Source organism: Lepidochelys kempii, chromosome 16, assembly GCF_965140285.1.
Source record: "Lepidochelys kempii isolate rLepKem1 chromosome 16, rLepKem1.hap1, whole genome shotgun sequence".
NCBI lineage: Eukaryota > Metazoa > Chordata > Testudines > Cheloniidae > Lepidochelys > Lepidochelys kempii.
The window spans coordinates 19,631,408-19,651,115 of NC_136395.1; the positions used below are offsets into that span (position 1 = coordinate 19,631,408).

The 19,708-nt window shown below is 48.9% G+C and overlaps 1 protein-coding gene across 4 annotated transcripts in view; it reads right to left on the reverse strand.

Annotated features, from left to right (window-relative positions):
* Positions 1-19,708, reverse strand: part of RALGDS (ral guanine nucleotide dissociation stimulator) — a 99,816-nt gene that overhangs the window by 25,094 nt on the left and 55,014 nt on the right. Inside the window, exons 1-2 of one of the 4 annotated variants that reach the window (XM_073314059.2) lie at positions 18,000-18,317; positions 17,182-17,259 (exon numbers count right to left, since the gene is read on the reverse strand). The exons of 1 other annotated variant lie outside the window; for it this stretch is intronic. In XM_073314059.2, coding sequence (XP_073170160.1) covers positions 17,182-17,259; positions 18,000-18,131 — 210 coding nt within the window. In that variant the 5' untranslated portion in view covers positions 18,132-18,317. Of the gene's footprint in view, positions 1-17,181; positions 17,260-17,999; positions 18,318-19,708 lie in introns of those variants that run through there. 2 more of the 4 variants (XM_073314063.2, XM_073314060.2) reach the window with 2 other exon arrangements.

Genomic DNA, 19,708 nt, shown 5'->3' on the forward strand with positions numbered 1-19,708 from the left:
CCCCTGTGAGAAAGGCAGGCATGATCACCCCCATTCTACAGATAGGGAAACCGAGACACAGAAAAGTAAAGCAGCTGTGAAAGGAACCCAAAGATCCTGACTCCCAGTCTCCTTCTCCAGTCTCACTGACTGGAAGGGGAGACAGGGCCAACCTCCCTTACTGTGGGTTACCAAGCCCACTGTAGCCTCCAGCGGCTCCATCCCTGAGAGCTAATCACTCAAGCATCAGAACAATAGTGTCAGGAAGTTAAACAGATGGAGATGTATTCTTCCAACTCTATAGAGTCTCTGCCTTCCTTCCTTCCTGTCCTTGAGCCACTTCAGTCAAGGAACAATTCCAAAGCCCTATTAAAAAGTAACTACAAAGGGGAAAACAGGAAAGGTATGGACCAGGGGCCAGAAGCCAAACTTGAATGGGGGTGAGGGAGCAGAGGAGAATGGTTTCCCCCAAGACATGGGAGCGGCCAGTCGCCCCATCAGCTGCTTGGCTTTGCAGGTCAGGATTTCCTGACACACTTAATGCATATTTTGTTTTACTTTAGGCATTAAGAGCGGAAAATTGCAGTCCCTGGCCCCAGCGGAGCCAGCCTGAGCTACCGGACCTGAAGGACCAGTATTTTCAATGGCTTTAGAAACCTCAAGTTGCCCCTGACTGAAATCAAGATCTGGGAGATACCCATGAACCCCCCCACTGTCGGGAACCAATGCAGGCATATTCTCCAGTATTAAGTCCAGTCGAATTTTAAGTGACTCGAGGGATGGGGCTCCCGTCCCTTCCTTTGGGGAACTATTCCACAGCTTGCTCCATTTTGACCAAGATTCTCCAAAGTGACCAGTGGTTTTGGGGGCCCAACCTGACACACATTTAAGGGGCCCAATTTTCAGGTCGGTGGGGTGGGGGGGGAAGTAGGCCCTTTTAAGGCACCTCAAGTCAAGACACCCAAAATCACTAGGCCCTTCGGAAAAACCTTGGCCTGAGTTACTAAAATCCACACTCATTGTTTTGGCAGAAGAGAACCCCAATGGCATGGGGGTCTGTTACAAGGGAGTCTTTGCAACTTGCACAAGTGAGTCAGTGGCTGGGGATTAGGAACTAAACCTCTTCGTTCAGACACGAGGCAGTGCAGGGAGACGGAGTTCTCCTCTGGTCTGGTTTCTCTTCTAAAGGGGGTTTAAAAAAAAAAAAAGCCACACCCACACCTCTTTGCTGCACACAGTCTCCTCATCCGCTGGCAATAACGGGCTGGATTTAAAGGGGTGCTCAGCACCCACCAAGTCCCCACCGCTTTCAGCTGGAACCGCAGGGCTCAGAGCTTCTGAAACTCAGGCCCCTTACATGGAACACACAGGAGAGTTGCACTCCACAGTGTGGAAGCACTGACTGAGCGAGACACCGGGGCGCTGGATTTAATCCAAACCCCACATCTCTGAACACAACAATGTACGACGGCCACTTGTGCACGCAGACAGTTGCACCCTATATGAAAAACTACACGGACAAGCTTCCCCAGAGGCAGGACTTCCAAGGACAGACAGGCATTCTGGGAACAGCTCCTTTTCTAGGGTGATGGAATTCATGAGAAAACTCAGCGCTGCACGTTTCTCCCTCCACCCAAAAGCTCAGGGCAAAAAGCACCCAGCCAACACAGCAATTTCAGCCCTTGCTTCCACATTTCTGAGCTTTCTGTTCTTGTTAACTTAAGCTTGCATTTCCACAAATTATATACAGCGGCAGCCACGCATGGCCACATGCTGCTCACACACGAGGGCACAGCTTAGGGCACAAGGAAGAGGAACCAGAATGTCACTGTGGGTGGCCAATAGTACACAAAACAACAATAGGTATCACTGCATCGGATTAAACAGAGAGAGTGTCTGACGGTAACTCACTCCACTTCAGAAGGACTCAAACGACGTAGATCTGACCCCCAAATGCAGGGACGTGGTGCAGGAGATGGAGGGAGAGAGAGAGAGGGGTCCAGAGATGGAAGTGTCTAGACACTATTGTAATGGGTGCATTTGATATGCAACAACATCATTACAACTTAGAGACGAATCAAAACCATAGTGATTTTTCTGTCTTCTTCCAGCCATGCCTCGGGGGTAGGTTCCCAGGGAGCCAGTACTTGACCCATGGGTTTGGTTTTTTGGCAAAAATAAGATCTGCCTAGCAATGATTTGAAAACCAAGAAAAAGCTACCTGCATTTTTGACCATCACTATTCGCAGCCTTGATAGGCCAGAATTAGAACCACTTATCTGTCCTCAGTCCCGCTGCTAACCTAGGAACATGTATAATTAAAATGAGAGCCAGGTAAAAAATAACTCTGGTTTGGAGGCATGTGGGGAGGACACAAGGGGATTGGGCTTACAAAAAATCAAATATTTTAGTGTTTTGCAAAACCTAAATCTACCACTTGATTTTAGAAATGAGCAAAACGAACTCTGACAGACTAGAGAATTAAAGGTTCCGTGTTTAATCTGGATGGAAAAAATCTCTGCACTGAAAGCATGAACCCAAAAGCTTGTCTTTTTCACCAACCAAAGTTGGTCCAATAAAAGATATTACCTCACCCACCTTCTCTCGTGAATATAATAGAAATGCGTCCAGCAGATGTAATTATTTATGTTATGGCAGTGCACACACATGACCAGGGCCCCTTTGTGCTACACATGGTATTCAAACACATAGGGAAGACAGAGCCCTTGCACCGAGGAGATGAAAAAGCAGAAAAGGTTTTATTCCTCTTTTAATCTATGAATAAGAACTAGGTATCAAAGGATGAGAGATATCAATTTTAAAATCTTGAAGGCTATGGTAACCAGAAATATTCATAGATAGATATTTTTAGGTCAGAAGGGACCATTATGACCATCTAGTCTGACCTCCTGCACAACGCAGGCCACAGAATTTCACCCACCACTCCTGCAAAAACCTCACAATTTACTTCCTTTGTTTAATAAACCTGTTAGTTTTAAATGCAAAATGTATTTTGATAAACCTTTTTCTCCTTATATATCCAGCACATTTAAGGAAGTTTTATTTAATAAAAAAATTAAAATATATCTTTTGTGCATTGAATTTGAATTTCCATCCAAACAGAGCTTGACACCAAATCACAAGTATGAAAGCTATCATTCACCATTTTTTAACATCATAAAAAATGTAAAAGTTAAGAATCTGGGGGGAAAAACAAAAAACAAAAAAAACCCCCAAAGTCAAGCTATATAATTGTTTAAATAAATGTGTACAGAATAGTGTAACCTTCTGGTTAGCAAAAAGAAGCACCAATTTTAGTGCCAAGCTTATTAGTTGCAAATCAACATGTTTTAATGGTTACCAACCAATGAGAATCAACCTCTCTTTAGGGAAATAACTGAAGTACAAATGCAAAACACAATTAAAATTGATGCTTTAAATCAAGGTTTCCTGATTGTTGATTTAAATCATGATTAAAATTGGTGCTTTAAATTGCTGTGATTTAAAATGAGTCCACGCTGGTTTCTAGCTGCCTGTTGAGCTCTTGGGACAGGAGTGGAATGGGGGGCTTCTCTCCTCTTGAGGGATTAATCCTCAACCCTCTCCACAGGGGCCAATCCATTCTTCTCCTATCCATGCACCATTCCAGAGCAGCCACTCACTGCAGCTCCACTACTCTGTAAATAGCTGCCTATTCAATAATCCACCAGCTTTAGCTTGTAACTCATCAACTGGCCGCAGTTCAAACATGTTTTAGCTGTGCGATTCCAATCTCACTTCTGTTTTTTCCACACACACCCCCACCTCCCACTCCACTGGATGCCTTTAATGCAGACCTGGTTACTAAAGTGGCAATAAAGATCAAGTCAGTGTCTGGGACTGGCAAGAGGAAACAAGGATCTCTGCATCAGTGCTAGCCATCTCTAAGGCACCGACATTCTCTGCTGATGAAGATGACTGCCAAGGGATCTGACCTTGCCTGTACACAAATTAGCACTGCTTTACTTTAGCCAGTGCAAGGCCCCGTGTGGACACGCTTATTTCAGTTTAAGAGGGGCTGTTCCTAACTGATTTAAGCTAAACCAGAGCAAGCCACACAAACTCAAATAAGAGTGTCCACACAGGGATGTGTACCAGTTTAAATAGGATTACATTCAGATTTTAATTAATCTGGTACAAACTCTATGCCTAGGCAAACCCTAAGAGTCAAGAATTCCGGCATTTTAAGAGTCCTGGTGACCCCAACTGCTTCTCTTGGCAGTCATCAAATCACTTAGGAAAACATTTTCCAAAAAAAGCACGCACTTATTTCAGGTGTCCGACTTGGGACATGCATGGACTTTGTTCAGAGGTGATGAGCTCTCAACTCCAGCAGAAACCAGTGGGCGCAGCTGGTTCTCAGATTTCTGCAAGGTAGGCTGGTGTATGAAAAAGGGGGGCAGCGAAAGTGAGTGGGCTATTTTGAAAAGTCAGCCAGAATCTCTCTACCTCAGCTTCTTCCCCTTTTACAGGAAGGAGGATGCCACAAGGTCCTAGATACCCAGATTCATTTGCACCCTTGTCTGGATCAGCCATTGCACCTGCACAATGTAACGGCACTGAAGCGGCTAGCGAAGGGTTCCCAAAAAGATATATACAATCCCCAGACACCCCACCGAAAATCTATGGCCTGAGTGCTCTGCAAGCTGTGAACCCCAGCCCCACCACTGATCCGCATGGCACGGCAGGGTCAATGCACTCAAGTAACCCAATTCAATGCTGCTACTGTATTAATTAAGGCAGAGAGGGTCTCATTGTACAGTCTAGCCAATCAAAAAACCACCCTCTCTCTCTCCCTAGCTTTCTTTCTGTTGTTGTTGTTATTTAGGGTGACCCAGTAAACAGCTGAAGTAGAGAAAATGCAGGAAAGGTCCATTGAATGCAGCGGCCAGCGCGGGGCTGTTTGTGAAAGGCAGGGAGAAAGAAAACGAGGGCTTTTGTTCTCCGGCCATGCTCCCCGCCCCCGATTCCGGACACAGCTGACGCATGACTCTTCCATTTGTTACTGCTGTGCTTTCTGGGTTGTTCTGCACCGCGTGAGAGGGTTCAATCCCCCCCACCCCCAGCCGCTCCCCACAGCCTTCTGACTGCCCAGATTTCATGACAGAGCCCTATGCTGCAGTGTCTCCTTCGGCTCCACCACCGTGAAATGGGGATGTGCCTGGCAATGTTGATTAGTTGGAGATTTTCCTCTCAGATGGTTACCCTCCCAGCCCCCAGAGTCGGTTCTGCCATGGGGGGGGAGGAGGGAGAGGAGAAAAGAGAGCTGGAGGGGAGGAGACCTGACAGCAAGCGCTTCTGTTTTGTAATTAGGAAAATCTCATATTATTGGGACTGCAGAGATGGCGCCCACAGGTCGGTAGGTGCTTGCAATCAGGAAAGAGAGTCACAGGCCAACAAGTTGACACCTGGGAGCTGAACATCAATATCTGGAATTAAAGCCGCCTGGTTTTCACAGGTGCTGAGCTACTGAAGACAATGGGAGCTGAAGGTTCTCAGCACCTTTGAGAATCAAGTTACTCTCATTTAAGGGCCTAACCTGTGCACCGAGCAGCCTAACTGGTAAACACCCAGGTCGGAACATTCTGACCACAGTTCCTGCCCGAAAGGGTCCGAGGGCCCAACCCTGCATACGCTGCTGAGAGCAGCCCCAGCGAGGTGGAAAAGAGTACCCAGGCTCTGTGCCCTCAGCGCACAGAATTAGGGCAACATCAGGGCTTGAGAATGGTCTTCTCTGCTACCTGCCTGAACATAGTCCCTTGATCCCCCTCATCCCTGCTTGGCCTGCATTGCATTTGTGCATGCATAGCCTGCAGCACAGCCCACCCCAGCACCACCCAAAGGCTGATCATTTGGCGATGCAGCCAAGAAATCCCCTGTAACACGAAGATTTAAAATCAATATCCTAGGTTATACGTCCTAGGGTGAGGCAGCTTCTGCCCAGGGGCCATTTCCCCTGCCCTGAGCTAGCACTTTTGAGGCCACGTTCTGGGCAGGACAGCAGCACATTACAGATATTAGGGACCGCCTTTCAGTCATGTTACCAGAGTACCTGCAGCTCCCATTGCACAGAAAATCAAATAATAAACACTGAGCAAAGTCAGCTCATCCCTAGACGCAGCAATTTAACAAGCCACTGCAGACACATGCTGGTGGGCTAACTGGTCTGCTCCTCCCACTCAAAAACTTTCCAGAGCTGGATTAGCACTCTGTTTCCCTTTGCGGAGCCTCATTCACCTGCTCCGGATTACCAGCTACCCGCCGCCACAGAGACTTATCCCCTCAGTCTGAATTCCAAGCCACGTTCCTGTTTAAAATCATTTCTCTAGGGCAAGGACTGCTGGAGGGGCCTCAGCAGCCCCAAAACAACAGCTGTTGGGATCCGTAGGCAACATCCACCGTCACTGCGTAAGCACTGGTGTGCAAGAGAGGCAGAGGTTCCTGCCTTCCACCCACAACTCTTTGGGTTTCAGGGGCTGAGCGGAAGGAAGGACCACCCTGAACTGTCCCCTCTCGCGACACCAGAGCTTTGTGGGGAGGTTCTGAACTCTCTAGCACCCCATCCACTTTCTCTGTTCACTTGCATGGGATCAGACTCCGGGCCCTGGAAAGGACTGGAGAGGGAATTACTTCAGTGCAATAAAAGGCTGTTACAGCACTGATGGCCCAGATCCAAAGCCCCAAGAAGTTCTGACAGCTTGGAGAAGATGCAACTCAACAGCCAAGCATTCAGGGGCTTCTCTGCAGGATGTCCAAAGCTTCCCAGGCTCATTGAGACCCATCTACACATTAGCAGAGATGGGTCTGAATCCACTCCAGGGCCAGACACACTCAAATCTGGGGGGCATTCAAAAAAATCCAGAGATGAAAGTTATGGCACAATCCAACATGATCAGAAACACTGCAGGAAACAGGTTTCAGAGTAACAGCCGTGTTAGTCTGTATTCGCAAAAAGAAAAGGAGTACTTGTGGCACCTTAGAGACTAACCAATTTATTAGAGCATAAGCTTTCGTGAGCTACAGCTCACTTCCTCAGATGCATATCGTGGAAACTGCAGCAGGCTTTATATATACACAGCCAATTGTGCCCACATATCTATTCAGGGGACACCATCACAGGGCCTAATAACATCAGCCACACTATCAGAGGCTCGTTCACCTGCACATCCACCAATGTGATATATGCCATCATGTGCCAGCAATGCCCCTCTGCCATGTACATTGGTCAAACTGGACAGTCTCTACGTAAAAGAATAAATGGACACAAATCAGATGTCAAGAATTATAACATTCATAAACCAGTCGGAGAACACTTCAACCTCTCTGGTCACGCAATCACAGACATGAAGGTCGCTATCTTAAAACAAAAAAACTTCAAATCCAGACTCCAGCGAGAAACTGCTGAATTGGGATTTATTTGCAAATTGGATACTATTAATTTAGGCTTAAATAGAGACTGGGAGTGGCTAAGTCATTATGCAAGGTAGCCTGTTTCCTTTTGTTTTTCCCTACCCCCCCCCCCCCAGATGTTCTGGTTTAACTTGGATTTAAACTTGAAGAGTGGTCAGTTTGGATGAGCTATTACCAGCAGGATAGTGAGTTTGTGTGTGTATGGGGGTGGGGGGGATGTGAGAAAACCTGGATTTGTGCAGGAAATAGCCCAACTTGATTGTCATGCACATTGTGTAAAGAGTTGTCACTTTGGATGGGCTATCACCAGCAGGAGAGTTAATTTGTGTGGGGGGGTGGAGGGTGAGAAAACCTGGATTTGTGCTGGAAATGGCCCACCTGATGATCACTTTAGATAAGCTATTACCAGCAGGACAGTGGGGTGGGAGGAGGTATTGTTTCATATTCTCTGTGTATATATAAAGCCTGCTGCAGTTTCCACGATATGCATCTGAGGAAGTGAGCTGTAGCTCACGAAAGCTTATGCTCGAATAAATTGCTTAGTCTCTAAGGTGCCACAAGTACTCCTTTTCTTACTGCAGGAAACAGGGGCTTAGTTACATCACCCTGCCAACAGTAAGCCATAGCGATGTCCTGAGTCATTTAGATGCTCGCAGAAGCGAAAGAGAGGCCAGTGCCTACACTAAGCTAAGCTGCATTGTGAGGACCAGGACACCATCACTAAATGACATCGTCAAGAGACGGCCAACCAGCCACAGAGCTGCAAACTAGCAACAGGCAATGGTGCCGCACCATCCATCCAGAGGCTCCAGCCAAGGGATTTAAACACCAGAGGCAAGAGAAAAGTTTAACCAAAATACCCACTTTCCAAAGTGCAGCTGAGTAAAAACAAGCAGGAGGAAAGTTCTGTTGTTTGACTAAGGCAAACCAAACAACAGCCTTCCCCTGCCCTGCTTTCAGTGACACTCCTGGAAACTACATGGAGAGCATTTGGGGAAAGATCAAGTCAATCCTGGCCTTACTCACTATAATAGCTACATCCTGCAAATCTTCATTTGCCATTGACTTCAACTGGAATTTGGTGCATGGAGCCAGACCCTGCAAGAGAGAGGGGCCAAAGGCAGAACCATTTACCCAGACCTTTTTGAACTTTATGAGGGTTCAGATAAAACAAACCCAGAGCTGAATTACCCCAAGTTTTTGGCCTGAGCTGAAAGGTTCAGCTGGATCCAAGTTTCCTCAAAGTTCCAGGGGTTTGGAGTCAGGATTTCAGTTTCAGTTCCCGTCTACAGTTTTGGCTCCAAACAGTCTTGCTTTGTCCAGCTTCACTAAGAGAAGGAATTTGTGTGTACACACATGCACATACATGTTCCTTGAAGTTAATTCAGGTTAAAAAAACAAAACAAACAAATCTATTAAACTGAAAACATCAACCTCAAACAGGCACCCGGAGCGGACTCTCAGGTTTCGCGTCACTATGGAAACACGTTCACTATAAAGAGAGGGGAAATCTCAGTGGTTTTGCTCTGTCATACAGAAAGACATTCTGTATTACGGGTAGGGAACAGTTTAAAAGCCAGATTTCCATACAGGCATTCTGCTCAGCTGTTATTTGTTAAAATGTGGTTAACAGAGAGAAAAGCAACTCTAAAAATAACACCTCAGCATTCCAGATTAAGTCACCACCATTGACTTTCCTATTAAATCTGCTTCGTTTGCAAGTCAAAACAAAATTTTTCTTCTCTCCCCCACTGTCCCAAATGCCAGCACTGAAAGCTCAACCTTGGTGAATGGAAATTTAAGCTGTGTTTTTCCTGCTTCCTACAGTATCAGCAGCATCAAGGACTGAGAAATCAGAATTTAGCCGGGCAGCTGCGTTCATGGTGCACGATTCAGAAAGCGCCCAGAAGCCAATGTGAGCAGTAAGAAGAGGCCATTTCCCTCTGTACAGTCACATTTCTGAGATGAACCCAAGCAAAAGACCAGCTGAGTAATAAAAACAAACCCACTGTTGTTTAGTTATGCAAGATAAATATGCATTACACATGCATGTATGTCAGCTCAAAGCTCTGACAACACTCTGACAATGCCAGCTGTTACGTTACTGCTGCTCCTCAGGTATGTTTGGTAGTTATTTAATGTCAAATAACTGTCCTGTTAAAACCAAAACAAACTGGAGCCCTGGGGACACATGCTCTATGTTCATTAACTAATTAGCATTTGCATAGCACTAAAGGAAAAGAAAGCCATAGACATGACATGCTCCATGTTACTGCCAAGTTACAGTTATTATTTTCTCATATTGCAGTAGAGCCAGAGGGTTCCGGACACATTGTGCTAGGCGCTGTACAAACACATAACAAAGGCAATCCCTGCCCCAGAGAGCTAACAATCCATTACCAGTGTTGCCCAGTGATTAATCTGTAGAGGAACTCTCTTCTCTCCAATTTCTATGGCATAAGGGAATTCATGGCAGACAGCACAGAAAGCAAAGCCTCACCCTTTTTAAATCTGTCTGAACAGAATTGAGGACCCTTGCATGCAAACACCTTTATAGGCAGGAACAACTCCATCAAAGTCAGCAGGGCTGCTTACATATTTATTTTTGCTAACTGCATGTATTGAAACTAGCTATTAAAAGAGTTAGAGATACAGATCATTAGCTGTCTCCAGAGACATACCCTTTCCTACCTGGGGGAGGGGAGGACGAAATTTAAACGCACAATTTAGCCCTGAAGCCTAGCACTTGGTTTTCACTTCCCCTCTGCTTCACAGCCAGCCTGAGCTGAACCAGTCAAGCAGTGGTGGATCCATTTACAAGGCAGAGGACCTAGGGACAGTTCCACAGAACCAGCTGGTGTTACTGTGCTCTTTCGCTGTGTCTCTTTCTTTAATTGCCTTGGGACCAATGTCCAAGTGTATCTTTATTGAAGAGGGAGCCCAATCTAGTGCATTGTGGATAAAGCATGGATTGAACAGGCACATGACAACAGGATTTAACAGCACTTTCTGAAAGCGGCTACGTGAGAGTCTAAAGGGGTTCGGATTTCCATTGTCTTAAACAGTTTTTTCTAGACTTGGCAGTACGGTCTTCCCATGTTTCCAGACAGCCTGAGAGAACAGCTCTAACAGTTTTGTCTTCACTGCACAATTAATCCAGGCTCTTACCTGGGTTTTAGCCCAGAATCCTCTACCATCCACACAGAAAAGCCTCTGACCCAGGTTTGGAGGTGCTTTACGCTAGTTTACTCAGGTGGAGGGATGGGTCAGAGCCGAGCTCAGCTCCAATCTATCCACTTTGCAGTAAGGATGGGAGCAAAAGTCATTTGAGTGCTGCTAAAGCTCCAATCCCACAATTCCCCCCCAAAAGACAAACAGGTTCACCCTCAATTGAGTGTGCAGAGCGCTCTAGGATTCTGTCCCAAAGAACCATAGGATACAGCCCCAGACACATGGGGCAAGTACATAACTAGTGAGGTCACAGTAACGCGAGAAGGGCCTTGCAGTGGGGATGCTAAGGCTGACCCAGGGGCCAGTCACCCAGATTAACAGTGCAGTGAAGACACAGACTAAGGGCCTGATGCAAAACCTACTGAGGTCAATGGGAATCTTTCCACTGATTTCAATGGGCTTTGGATGGGGCCTGCCTTGAGAGGCGTGAACTGCATCCATCCAGCTCAATAGGATGTTAACCCTGAGATGCTAACTATGACTGTTTAAGTAGCAAGGCCACTTAACTATTTCATCACTGACCAGTTTGGATGGGTCTGTTAAAATGTAGGTTTGTGGACACAGTTTCAATAGAACACTTGCCCCTTGCAATATAACCCTGAATGTATTCTCCAGATAACCAACATCAAAGCCATTTGGGGGATGTTGGGGATGGGAAAGACGCTCATACACGTCAGTTTTACATTGCAGTGCACTGATGCTTACATGGAAAAGAGAATGGCCCTCTGGGGCCGTTTGGATAAACTGCATGAGCATCATATAAAACATTTTTAATTAGGTAGCTTTTATGTTGACTGCAAACTATCTGGACTGTAAGCTCTTTGGGGCAGGGACATTATCTTTGGATCTATAAGATGCCTGGCACATTTATAGCACCAGACAGACAATATAATCCATTGATGGGATGCGTCCTATCACTCAGCATTCCCTTCGAAGGGTCCAGTTACCCATATGAGCACATTCTCATGTACTCCCTTTGCAGATACCATTATACGGAGGAGACGCACAAATTCCACCACAGACCGAGCTCATGCTGGAATTCCACCTCCCAGAAAGCGAAGTCACGGGTAAGATGCTCTCCCCACATGTGGCCAGCTCAGCCGGCATTGTATCCAAATCCCATTCCTTAGCAACAGTTTTCCCCCCCCTTGCTGGGTCCATCGGCAATGCAGAGATATTTGTGAGTTGCAACAGCACCACAGCGCTGCAAAACCACATTCCTTGTGTTTATTTATACAACTGCCTGAACAGAAGAGCCACTGGGCAGTTCTGACTGCAACGGCGCTGGAGAAAGTACAGATTAGGAGGACGCTAGGCCTTTAAATGTGGTCTGGAGTGACCTAAATAAGCTCCTGACTGCTGTTTCAGTTATACATCCCGGGGGGGGGGGGGGGGGAGGACACACACGCAGTGACTGGCAATTAATCAAAGTGCCAGAAAGGATGGGCCTGCCCGTATAGATGCCATTTCAATGACAAGCCCAGCCGAAGTGCAATGGAGGAACATAGCGTTCACTGACACTCCTAGACTCACTGCCAGTGGGTTACAATCACAGCCCCCAGGACTCCCAAAGGGAGGGCCAGGCTTCCCAACACACAACGGTACCAAACCCGCACAGGCATCCCTTTGTTATCCCATTGAGAAATCTCTCTGTGAGCAGAACCTGTTCCACCCCCGAACAGTAAACAGCCAATACTCCTTTGCCCTTTCCCTCTCTCTAACTCAGGTTTGACTTCATAGGGTTTATGGCAATGCTCTGAGCACTAGGAAGGAAGTACTGGAAGGGGTTACCTAGGGAGGTGGTAGAGTCTCAATCCTTAGAGGTTTTTAAGGCCCATTTTGACAAAGCCCTGGCTGGGATGATTTAGTTGGGGTTGGTCCTGCTCTGAGCAGGGGGTTGGACAAGATGACCTCCTGAGGTCTCTTCCAACCCTGATCGTCTATGATTCTAAGGAGCAAAGGAGATTCTGTAACACACACCCCAATAGGGGACATAAAACTAGTACTCTGCAAGTGACATGAGTCTTGGTCTCCTCCCACAGGTCCCTCCTACTCAGCCCCAGTTCCTCAACATTAGCTTACAATCACTTCAGCCTGAGCTTTATCACGGCTTGGTTGCTGGAGAACTAAAAGGTAGCTATATTATACTTCAATCAAATCAAAGCCAGCTACTATTTATTATCTGCATTCCAGGAGTGCGGAGGAGCTCACTGTGCTAGGTTTGGTGCAAGCAGAACTACAAGACGGTCCCTGCCACAAAACCCACTGCAGTCAATGGAGAGACTCCTGTTAGCATCAATGGCCTTCGGATCAGGCCCTGTAAGCCTAAGTCACTGGTTCAAATCCAACACTCAGGTGCTACTGATCTGGGCAGATGTGACGTGAATTTGACAGTATCCAGCTCCAATATCACTGGAACTATTCAGTCCCCTCACTGGTATTCTCACCTGGGAGGCCAAGGAATAAGTGGCCAGGCCAGGCTGAGAACCCACACCTCCTTCCTCATCCCTGCCAGGTGATCCCCCTAGGGCAGGGCAGAGGCATGATGAAGGGGTGGGTGGGGAAGCCTGAGCCTGTGGATAAAGAAGAGGTTTCCTCTGCCAGGGCTGCCAATCCAGCACTAAATCCACTTACACCCCAAACAGATCCAGGCTCTGGAAGGTCCCTCCCTCCTATGGAAACCGAGACAGCAATCTCCAGGTAACACGATCCTTATACAAACATACTTGGAAGCCTCTCCCCCATCCCGCTTTAATGGTATCAAACAAAAAAAAAATCCTGCCAGCCTGGCTGCTTATGTTCTTCTGCACACACAATCACCACCTCCTCAGCCCGCTTCGCAGCCGGGGCTGCACCTTTTGGAACAGTGCCAGAAGGTAGATCCCCATCCAGGAAATACCAACACATGATTGCCCTGCGGGCTGCAGGAGACTATCAGGATGCAACTTGAGCTCAAAGGAGAGCACTCTGTGCAGACAGGATCTCTGCTCCCCAAACCAAACGCGGGAGGCCAGGGGAAGAGAGGTCTCCTCTCCCACAAACCATACCGTGTGATGCACTGGTCCCATGAGCAATTCATGTTACCGAGGGACCAACTAAACAACAGCAGGCCTCTTTATTGTCTGTGGTACAAGTACAGCCTGGGTGGCAACCGTACAACCTTCCCCCAGCGTAAGGAAGATGCAGCATGTGTGTATAACAGAACCTGAATGGAGACATCAAGATGATGCCTTGGACATGGTACAGAGAGCAGTGTGGGCTTGTTTGCTCCACAGGCATCGCAGGAGATCAGCTGAGGCCAGGAGGAGAATATGCACTTAGAAGATAAACAGCTTTTCATGAAGCCCTATTATAAGCATTGGTCCTTTGTTGGACCAATTGGTGAAGCTGTGGCCCAATGCATAGAAAAGGTTTGAGCCAGGAATGAATAAAAGCCAAGTCTGGAAAAAAACCTACATTTTTTGCCATGTGTTGATTAACACACGGTAAACTTCTAGCTTGGACAAGGTGGATGTCGTTTTAACATGTATCAGCAGGTCAAGGTAAACCCTAGGCTCTCCCCTGACCTTGATTACAGGGATTCTTCATGCATCCCAAGGCGTTTAGAGACAGATTATCAATGGTTTTTCTAACTTCCATTCACAGTCCATTAATAGGCATCAGGTTTAAAAACAAACATAAGGAAAAACTTCTTCACACAACACACAGTCAACCTGCGGAACTCATTGCCGGGGAGAGTGTGAAGGCCAAAAGTAGAACAGGATTCAAAAAAGAATGAGAAGTTCATGGAGGGTAGGTCCATCAATGGCTAGTGGCTAAACAGTCAAGGACACAACCCCATGCTCTGGGTGTCTCTAAACCTGCAACTGCCAGAAGTTGGGACCGGACGACAGGGGATGGATCACTCGATAATTGGCCTGGTCTGTTCATTCTTGCTGAAGCACCTGGCGCTGGCCACTGTCAGAAGCTACTGGACTAGATGGACCAATGGTCTGACCCAGTGTGGCCATTCTTATGTCTCCAAAGCTTTTCTCATTTAAAAAAAAAAAATAAACTGAGTTCTTCCCCCAGGGTAAGTCCCACAGAACGACTTCATCTCTGCTTTTAGTCACACCAGGCTGCTGCTGAGGAAGTTGCCACAACAGCACTGAGTTAACAGTTTGCCATTCTCTAGTTGTTTTGTCACAACAAAACACAAAAACACTCAAAGAGGAACGAATAGGCCCTTATACAATTCAATCAGAATAGCAGCACTTTCAAAGCATGTTCCTTGTGAGGCTCTCAAAACCATTTACTAGCCTTAATCCACAACACCCCTCTTGGTTAGGTAGCAATATGCCCATGTTATAAATGGGGAAACTGAGGTACAGAGAGAAGTGACTTGTCAATGCTCACACAGGGAGAGAGTGGCAGTGTCAGGAATAGAACCCAAGAATCCTGATGCCTAGTCCACTGCTCTGACCACTAGACGACTCTCTTTCCCTCAGTCAACAAAAGGGAGAAGTACTGAGATAAGACACCCCCCTTGGTCAGAGGACTGGGGGGAGGGGGGGAAGGGGCCATTAAACCAAACAAATAACCAAACAGGTGCCTCCTTCAGTGTTTTTACCATAAGGCTGCCAGCAGGGGGTGATACAAGCCAGCTCTGTTCCTATACCATGCCCCCAATCACCCTTTTCCAACCCCTGCTGCGAGTCCTGGGGTCCTGCCAAACTTCTGAACTCCAAGCCCCGGGCCAGAGTGCACGAGGGCTTCACTATGCTCAACCGCTCTCCCACCAGGAGAAGCGCAACAAGCAGAATGGCGCTCCTCCCCGCCCACTTGCGCCGAATGCTCTCCCAGCCAAGAGCCAGGCTCCGCGAGCGCAGGGGGATCTGCCAGACATAACAAGAAGCAGATGATGTGCTCTAAACAATGTCACTATGCCCACCCCTGAGAGAGAGAAGCAGGAGGAAGGGGGAGGGAAGGAAAACAGACTCAATGGCACATTTGTGTACTTTCTACAGTGTTGACGGGGCCGGTCCCTAGAAAACCTGTCATGGGGCGAGAGGACCAGACAAGCAAGGCCTGGGGTGACACAGCCAATGCCCCATGAAGCCAGGTTTTTTTTCCTCTCCTGCTGGTAATAGCTCACCTTACCTGATCACTCTCGTTACAGTGTGTATGATAACACCCGTTGTTTCATGTTCTCTGTGTATATAAGATCTCCCCACTGTATTTTCCACTGCATGCATCCGATGAAGTGAGCTGTAACTCACGAAAGCTTATGCTCAAATAAATCTGTTAGTCTTTAAGGTGCCACAGATACTTCCTTTCCTTCCTGTCTCAGATTTTGAGTGACCAGGGCTCTACATGGGCAGGGAGCTGTTCAAGGAAGTTGCCTCTGCCATGGGGACTGGCTGTTAATCCCAGTGCTACCTACTCTGCCCTGCAACCTATTGAAATCTGGTCTTCCCTCCATCCCCAGCTATCTGTGCAGTAATCCCAAAAGTTTTAGTGGGATTACTCAACAGCAAGACATATCCAGGGCTGGATAAACATAGGGCTGTAAATACTGATGGAAATGGATCTTGCTGACCCATTCTGGTTTGAATCTCTTCATCACCACTGGGACACATGTGCACACTTCAACTTCCCCCATCCCACCAACGGAAGGAACTAGACAGAATGAATGAGCCCGCTGTGAAACACAGCATTAGTTATCCAGGGATTGATGGAAGGTCTCTGAACACTCACCACCCTGAGCCAAAGCCACTATCCTAGTGAATGAATGGCTCAGTGCTCTTTTTGACCCAGAGGATTGAGAAGTGGTTGATGGGCATAGCCCTGGCTTGCAGAGACATACCAAGGGATGCTTTGTGGGTCTCCAACATTGACCTGAGAGCCCCCAGTTCCCTTCCTATGTTATGCTGTGCTATGCCAACTCCCTTCCCTGAGCTGAACCTCTCATTTGATCAGGGTCCCCCATGTTTTCCCAACATGTGAAGGTTTCATAACCAAACTCCTTGTTGACAAAAAGCAGCCACCACCCTGCAGGCTGTTTTGTGTGTCACACATCCCCCTAGAAGGGCAGCCTGGATCTGAAGCCAGCAAGAGCTGCTGGGGGCTGGTGCTAGTAGAAACAGCCACGGTCTTGCCCTAGAGTATGACAGTTTTGCATCCTCCACTGAGTGTCCCATTAGGCCAATCCCCATGGTCTTCCTCACCATGGGGGAGAATGCTTGGGTCTTCCTTTGCAACCTGGACAGGCCCAAAGCCTTCACAGGCAGCTAGAGTCAGAGCAGATGGGACCGCAAGCCTCCAACAGGATGCCAGACTCTCAAATAAAATATTTAAAGGCCCTGGTTCTAGCTCTCCGCTAGCTGCATCAGATGGCGCGCATCTCTCTGGTTTCTCCTAATAGATATTCCAGCTTGGCAGCAGGCCTGCCAAAAGGATAATGGCATAAGGGGGAGTAAAGAGATCACAGAGGACAGCTATTTACCCACTCCTAGTGAAAGGCAAAACGTGCTGCCAAAATACCTTCAACTGTGCTCCTCTCCTTCTCAGACAACCTGCACCATATGCTCCGGCCTCCCTCACCATGCCAGGGCTCAGCTTCTGAGCATCAGATACACAACACAAGCCAGCATCAGAAACACACTAGGCAGAGACTGTGCAAACTCACAGCACCTGCAAACCAAGCCAGGAGTCCCTATCCGGAGAAAAGGGAGCATGCACACTCTCCCCAACAGTTACCTGCACTGTAAAGCAGCTAAGGACCCCCAAGTGTTTTTTAGCTATGATGTCAATAACCCAGAGCACCAAATCCCAAGGGGGAAATCAATCCTCTATAAAGCCTGTGTTGTGTGGGGAGGGGAGAATGAAACACAAAGCCTATAAGTGAATCCTGAAGCAGGCGTTCACACAGACTAAGCCAGGGGTAGTCAATAGGCAGACCGCGGGCCAAAGCCAAACTACCAGGTGCTTTGGAACAGACCCTGAAATCGTATTTACTTATTATTGGGGGCGGAGGAAGGAGATAATTTATTATTTTCCCTGGTGCCCGGACCTTGACAGGGCCCTGGTGCCTCCATGGGACAAGCTCCCCTCGTTGGAAAATAATAATTTACTACCCCGGTCTAAACCACAGCGTGCCCCCGGACTGAGCTCTGCTGAGACCCAGCGGGGCTCTCTCCCCACCCGGGGCCCAGCAGAGCCGCCCCGGAGCCCGCTGCCAGGCTCGCTCCGGAGCCCGCTGCCAGGCCCCCCGCGCCCCGCAGCCGGGCCCCCCGCGCCCCGCAGCCGGGCCCCCCGCGCCCCGCAGCCGGGCCCCCCGCGCCCCGCAGCCCCAGCCTCACCTCCAGCGGGGGCAGGTCGGGGTCGAGCTGGGTGAAGCTGTGCAGCACCACGGGGCGGCCGCTGCTCTCGCCGGCCACCTCCAGCCTCACGCCGTCCCACAGGCTCCGCATCCTCCGCGAGCTCTCGAACATGGTCTCCGGGCTGCCCGCCCCGGCATCGCGCCGCGCCGCCCGCCCGCGCTTCACCGTGGGAGCCGCCGGGCCGCTAGCCCCCCATCGGGACCCGCTGCCGGCCCGGCCCGGCGCGGCGCGGCTCTGGCTCGCTCTCCGCCGCAGCCCCAGCCCCAGCCCGGCGGCGGCGGCTCCGACGCGCCCCGAGCAGCCGGCGGCTCCCCTGCGCGCAGCGGGTTTGTCATGCACTGGGCAGCCTGATCCCACCCACCCGCGGGAGAAGCCCCGGCGTCAGCCCGCCCCGCCGCGGCCGAAAGGGGAACCCGCAAAGCCAGGCGCTGGAGCCGGCCCTTCTGGCGGGGAGGGGAAGGGCAGCCGCTCTCCTCAGCCCCCGGCGGATCGGCAGGGTCCGGCAAGGACGGGAGCCGATCGCCACAAAGCACCCGCGACGGGAAGCTGGAGCGCCGGGCTCTCAGAAGAGCTCAGCCGGGGGAAGCTGCTTTGGGAAACAGGGCCCTGGGGCCTCCATGGGAGATGCTCCCCTCAGCTCAGCTCTTTGGAAAATCTGGCAGTGATCATGAGCCCTTGAAAATCTGACCCTGGCAGGGAGCTTTAAATGGCAAGAGACACACATCTGCGGCAAGAGAAACCCGCACACAGAGAGAGGCAGGACTGGTCTGCCGAAGACAAGCTGCACCCCTGTAACTCAATCTATTTAAAATCAATCTAGTCACAGCAGCGGGAATCCCTGCTGGAGACAAATTTAACCCCCTTCAGGCCTGGTTTAATGTTGATTTAATTTAGCTTCCTAAATTATCAAATTAAACTAAACCAAGTAAGCAAAGACTATAAACTCCTCAGGGCAGGGACTGTCTTTTTGCCATGTGTTTGTACAGGACCTAGCACAATGGGTCCTGGCCTAGGACTGAGGTCCCTAGGTGATACAGTAATAATCATTCAGTTTCAGACACGTACATTAGTGGTTTGCATGGGTGTCTAGGCAGATTAGAATTTGATTTAGTTACACCATTGCAACCTTTGTAATACAGACCAGACCAGAGAGAGAGATTAACCCTTAGCACCACATGTTAGGGTGACCAGAGGTCCCAATTGTATAGGGACAGTCCCAATACTCAGAGCTTTTTCTTATTTAGGTGCCTATTACCCCCTACATGCTGTCCCGATTTTTCATACTCTGGGCAAGTATGAAAAACCCCATGTTCAAAGCACTGAACAATCACATAACTCCCAACAGTTCCCGCTTTCATGGGGACTGTCCTTCTTTGATCCCTGAAGCCCCAGATTGCAAAGAAAGACCACAGCTGAAGCAGCTCCTGTCCCACAGGCCTGGCTGGGCTTGGCTCCCCCCTCTGAGCTTTGCAACCTGGTCCCTAGTGCACAGGGTTTCAGTGCTGTTCAGGTTTGGCCTGAACCCCCTGATGGGGGCATGGGAGGGGAGCAGCCACCAGGCAAAATTTGAGTAGCACCACTCGCTCAGATTTGGCCAGGTTGCCCTGCTGCCAACAGCGGGCTGGGCCAAACCTGAGCAGTGCTGCGACCCTGTGGCACCAGGGGCCAAGTCACAATGGCCAGAGTGG